Below are 5791 nucleotides of genomic sequence, written 5' to 3' on the forward strand. Positions count from 1 at the left end.
TTAGAGCGTAAATTGTCCACTTAAATCATAAAAATATCCCTGAACACCGAATATCCACCCAGAAATCACGATAAAGACCAAACGAGAATGCTTTCCGTCACTCGAAATCTTTGTACCTCCACAGCGTTTTTGTGACTCCCGAGCTGATGCGTGTTCAACTGACCTCATCTCTCACAAAGGAGCTCGGTTTCGCAAATGCCTGCCATTAAACAGACATGAATCCCACAAAGAACAACGGGAATGTCGAGGGTGAGCAGTTTGCAGCTTAATGACCTCAAGGGGAGGGAGATAGGCACGTGCAACGGCATTGTTTCCCCCGAGAAGATTGACTCAAATGGTTACTACCACTCGAAAAATGCCCCTGATGTCCTATAGTTGAAAGTTAAGCTTACTCCCTTGTTCTGTATTAATCTTATGTCTCGTTTGGACGACAGAAATTTCAAAAAGGTAAGCGCATGAACTGTACAAATGTATTCTTATAAGTTGAATTAAAAAAAAAAAAGAATTTCAAAATAAAAAAATGGCGAAAGTCATCTCCCACTTTTCATAAGTTGGTGACGTCAAGAACGTTTCGGCCGATTAACTCGTTCAGAGTGAACCACTCAGTGAAGAAATGAATCGCTCGCAAGACTGTAGACAGGAAACGACCTATTAGTGGACTTCGCGCGAGGCCGACGAGAGGTGAGTGTATTGTGAGACGCGATGATCCGCAAGAGTTCGTGACGTCATCTGCTTATTTATGTAAATAATTGTCACAACGTGTGGATGTAGATTTTTCGCCTGGAATTTTTGCTCGGAAAGCAGGCGACGAATCGGAAATTGGAGGAGCATGGGTTTGCTCATTTTTCAAACATCATCAAAATAATCAAGATATGTCGAACGACCCAATTGTGGATCTGCTGTTGGGAGGAGATTGGCCTGGCACTTGCTCACTTCTGTGTACCCATCGCATATGCCAAGTTTAACGTGGTAAATTTAAAATCAATGAGCCCAGGAGGAAATATTAGGCACGGATCAAAATGAAATAGAGTATATTATAATATTTTTAACTTTTCTTCACGCATGAAAGGTCACTGAGCTACCCTCTTACTATTTTCATTGTCACCCAAATGCACAGCAATTGTAAGCCATTTCGCTAATGGTATGTAAGCCACGTGACACAATACCACGTTACCATTGAGACGCTCGAGTACGTTGGGACCAAAATGGTGACGTCACCCGCCCTCTACTAGTCCTTACTTTAAGGTGGAGGGGAGGGAGGGATGAGGAGGCGAGTAGTGGAGGGAGGGGGGGTGGTTTGGCTGTGGGTGGGTGTAGGCGGGGTCCTGGAGATGGCCGCTGCCGAATCAAATCTGAAAACATCGCGGGTAACCCATTTGTGTGCGTCGAGGCCGGAGGGCAAGAGGAAGGCGGCGGCGGCGGCACGGAGGTCAACGGCGCCCGTCCACGGGTGAGGCTGCCAACACAAGTGGAGCGCATCTGCTGAGACTTCTCTGCGATTGAGTGAGACCATTCCCGAAAACACCACTCCACATCCTCCACACTCAAACGACACATCGAAAATTTCCAAACAATTAATCCCTCTCGCTCCCGACATGATGAAAAACCTTTAATTTTGTGGATCAGAGCCACTGGTCGCGGACATTTTGGTCTAGAATAAAATACAAATTCCACTACCTGGCCATCTATATTGGCTCGAAAGGACTGGACTGCCACACACTGGCCCGTCGCCCAGCATTCTTACCACCTTTGACTATCCTCATTTTACTCTTAATTACGAGTGTTTACATGTAGATTTTTACAAAGAATTATTGAATATGGCGTTCAGAATTTGAAATACGTTGTATGAAGTTATAGTACACCTTAGGAAGCAAAAAGTTCTACTAAATTGCTAAAGTGATGGAAATATCCATCAATTTAAACGATAATTTTAGAATAATTCATTTTTCAATCAGAATCACACATTTTTGAATCAGCAAAAGCGATTTTATAGGGATAGTTGGATTTCCAAGCAGAGAATTATAGTGACGATTTTCCTAACTTGGCATGAGATTGGCACAAAAAATTATACGCGAAAGTATTCGTTTCTGCTTTTTTATCCTCCTTGATTAAAATGTGATTGGCTATCAAACACCCCTATACACGCCCCTATTCAAGGGTTCGCGGACTTTAGATGCAGGCACTGAAGGAATAAAATTCGAAACTTAAATACAGCGAAGAAGCTATATTGGATTTTCAAACAGTTCAATCAATAATTGTGAGCCCTTTATTTACCCTCACATACCCTTTGCAAACCATAAAGAATAAATCATTGGTGTTACTGAGAAAAAATAAAGACATTTCGCATTGTTCGCACATAGCATTGCAAGACTGAAAGTGAGGAAAACGAACAATGCTCATACAACCCAAGTTGATGTGCACTCATCGGCAAAACCACATAAGAAACCCGGCAAAGTAAGTAACTCACTTCTTTCTGCCTTTACGTGCCACGGTGGTTGAGACTCCTTTCTCCGAGGTATCTCTCTTAATAGAAAACAAAATGATTACACACTGGGAATGGTTACTACACGTAAATACTATTAACTGTGGGGAAAATTAGGGCCTTTAGCTTACTGGAGAAGGGACACAGATGACAAGAATAAACGCGGTTGGGCCTCATTATTTTTTGATAAGGCTAAATGGAAGGGCTTCTAATTGAAGAAGAAAACACTTTAAAAGCAAGAAAAAAATGGACCCTAACGAAAGTAAGACATGAAAACTAACATCGTAAGCTAAGGATATCATGAGACTAAATCAATTCTACTTGTGATGGAATTTTTACATTTATGGATATGAGATAATAATGATACTCAGGATACAATAAGATTTCAGGCTATGAAGGTACACAGAGGCCACGAAGTTCGTAGGTTATATTTGAATTTTCCTAAAATAGGAAGATCATGCTACCAGTTCGAAGTAAAATTTCCTAAATAGGCCTATTTCACAGCAGAGGGAGCTACCAGATAACGAAAACTCAAAAAACTGGAATAAAACCAATTTTATTACGTAAAAGAGCTTTCAAGGTCCGTAACACCTTGTACCTAAAAATAAGGTAAAAATGAGACTTCTATATTTATTTTCAACAACTGAATTGAAAAAACACAGGAATTTGTTACAGTATTTCTTTTAGACGTTTCACGTGAAAAGGTAGGGATAATTTATAACCATCTTTTAGGTACTTAAATATTTCGAATGTTATGGCATTATAATATTATTTATATAGCCTCGTTTTTAAGTTCGATAAGAGACAGATATAGTGGTGAGAAAGTTTGAAGGGAAAATTCCGCGAGGAAGACCTGAGAAGTACTTGGGACAGATAAAGAAGGACACAAGGAAAAAGAAGAACGTCAAGGTAGAAAATAACTCGATAAAGAGAGAAATGGAGAGAGGTACCAAACAAATATTATGACCCCCAACTCCGCAGCAATCAGTCATCTCAATAGGCATGTGCTAGAAGTTCTAACTTAGAATAACAGCGTTAACAAAAAAGGAAAGAAGGTGTATATTGGAGATGTTTGACGACTGAGTCTCCTTATAAGTTCATTTTAAGTTCTTTTTTGTTCGATGGGAAAACGAATTACTACACCTAAGCGTCAGTTATATTCTTCTCCTTCTGCATATTCATCATTCTATTCGGGCTCGATACATGGTTAAGTTTTATGTTGATGTTCTCCTTGTCGCTCTTAAAGACATGTGTTCCTGAAATTTCACGCAATCTAAGCCCAAAATGTAGTCTCCGAGTTTCTAGCGGCTCCCAATCTAACTCATGAAAAACCTACATAACGATATCTGTTTGCAATGAACAGATTTTACGGCTCGATTAGCTTTCGTTTGAATTTAATTTTGTTCATAGCTTAAATTTCACGGATTACAACAAATATTTCTTGCATGTGTCTCTCTCGATAGGAATTAATTAAACATTTCCTTCAGATGTTTTAAAGAATTTATGTGTCGTATTTATGTTAACTCTAAATAATATAAACATGGGAATAGTTATTCCACCTATGCAAGAAATGCCGTGCCTTTCCTCCGATTTCGTTTCAGTCCCAACTCTTGGCTCCACGCATGGACGTTGTTTTTCTCCGAGGAGAGGAGTCCAAAGTCAGAGCGTTCACTTATTTCGCGATAGATGACAGCGTCGTCAGCAAATTTAAGTATATTCACAATTCAATTATTTCTATAGCATCGTAGTGCTACGAATAAGTCCAGGTTCCAACTCTCTACTCGCTCAGTGTTTGGATGGGATGAGGGCGTTGAATCTGCTTCAATTCCGCCCCATCCCAATATCAAAAGGGGGCGCGAGTGGGTGGGAACAGCGGTGGGTCGCGGGGGCAGCGACACGCACAAAAAGGGGCCGCCGCTGATGGCCCCCGCCCGCTGGGGGCGAGGGTGCTGGGGAAGAGGGCTCCACCCCCGGCCGGCCTTGGACCGTCCCCCGGGGGCCTCGAGGAGGAGGCGGCGGGGGCGGGCGCCCTCTCACACGGCGTTGCCAAGCGTCCGCGCCCCCGCACTCCCCCATCCTCATCCACGCCCTCCACCGGCAGCAGATCCCATCGCTGACGGACACTCCAGTTTACGCGACACGATAAGCAGAGAGAGCATCTTGCTCTCCATGCACCCAACACACCCCACAAATCAGTACTCGTTTTAATTCACGCCATGAAATATACTCAAATGATACTTTATTATGATGCCTTACGCTGATTCTCACGTGTAGGTAGTAGCTCTCCACGGATCCGAAAATCAGACCAGAAATTACTTGAAGTCTTCGACTCCTGAGGATGAAATCGATGGATAGGGTGGAAAACGAGAACGCGTACCGAAGAATAGGGGAAAAAAGAGAACTGTGTAGCACCATTCGAAAGAAAAGGACCCGATGGTTAAACCATGTCACAAGGGGTTGTAACTGCGTTAGAAATATAACGGACAGAAAATTGAAAGAAAAGTAGGAAGGGTAGAGTGAGGAAGAGCAGTGAGAGTGAAGAGCACTGTGCAGCAGGGGACTGAGGCAGCTAGCATGGGAAAGTGAGGAATGGAGGGCCGCAGAACGTATGCCAATCTGAGGACTATTATACAATGAGTGTGAAGCTGACTCTATACCAACTGCAGTCTGTTTACTATAGCTAAGTAAATCTGTAAAACCATTGGAATACAGTGTGGCTACCAAGATTAGGCAACGTTCCTCATTTAATAGGGTTGACAATATGACAGATTTTTATGTAGTGCCGTACGAAACATGATCTAACATAAGCTTAAGGACACTCGCTCATAACTTGTGAAGTGCAGCCAACATAGTGGCTTGCAAGTAAGGTATCATGTTCGCAGAGGTACTAGTAGTTCTAAGTGATACCATCCCACTTCCCAATAAAATGTAGTGGACACCCATCAACTATATACAATAAGTAAAGGTAATATGGAGATGCAATTATGTTACGAACCTCGAGTAGTATCCATTAAATATAAATACTGAGCCATACGAAGTATAATACTTTCACTCCATTTTTAGATATTCTATCACGATAGTGTATATACCACATCTATCCTATTCAAAATTATATCAAACCAAATCATAGATGGATTCGCACCTCATATCAGTCCTCGCTACGAATAAATAGCTACCGGGATAGAGATTTTCCTGTATCATGTATTCAGGCTGCAGCGACGCATCTAGCCGTAAGTTGATCGGCGGGGGCTTCGCGCGTTGAAGTCTCCCGCTGCTTCGGCCGTTGAAGTCTCTGGGGAGAGCGGAGTG

General features: G+C 42.3%; 1 protein-coding gene across 1 annotated transcript; it reads left to right on the plus strand.

Annotated features, from left to right (window-relative positions):
- Positions 1–240: 240 nt before the first annotated feature.
- LOC124159774 (RNA-binding protein cabeza-like) lies at positions 241–4599 on the plus strand. Its single transcript, XM_046535691.1, has 4 exons — positions 241–337; positions 435–447; positions 1246–1450; positions 4333–4599. The coding sequence occupies exons 1-4, from the start codon at positions 241–243 to the stop codon at positions 4597–4599; spliced, it is 582 nt and encodes a 193-aa protein (XP_046391647.1).
- The last annotated feature ends 1192 nt before the right edge of the window (positions 4600–5791 follow it).

Source organism: Ischnura elegans, chromosome 5, assembly GCF_921293095.1.
Source record: "Ischnura elegans chromosome 5, ioIscEleg1.1, whole genome shotgun sequence".
In the NCBI taxonomy this organism is placed as follows: domain Eukaryota; kingdom Metazoa; phylum Arthropoda; class Insecta; order Odonata; family Coenagrionidae; genus Ischnura; species Ischnura elegans.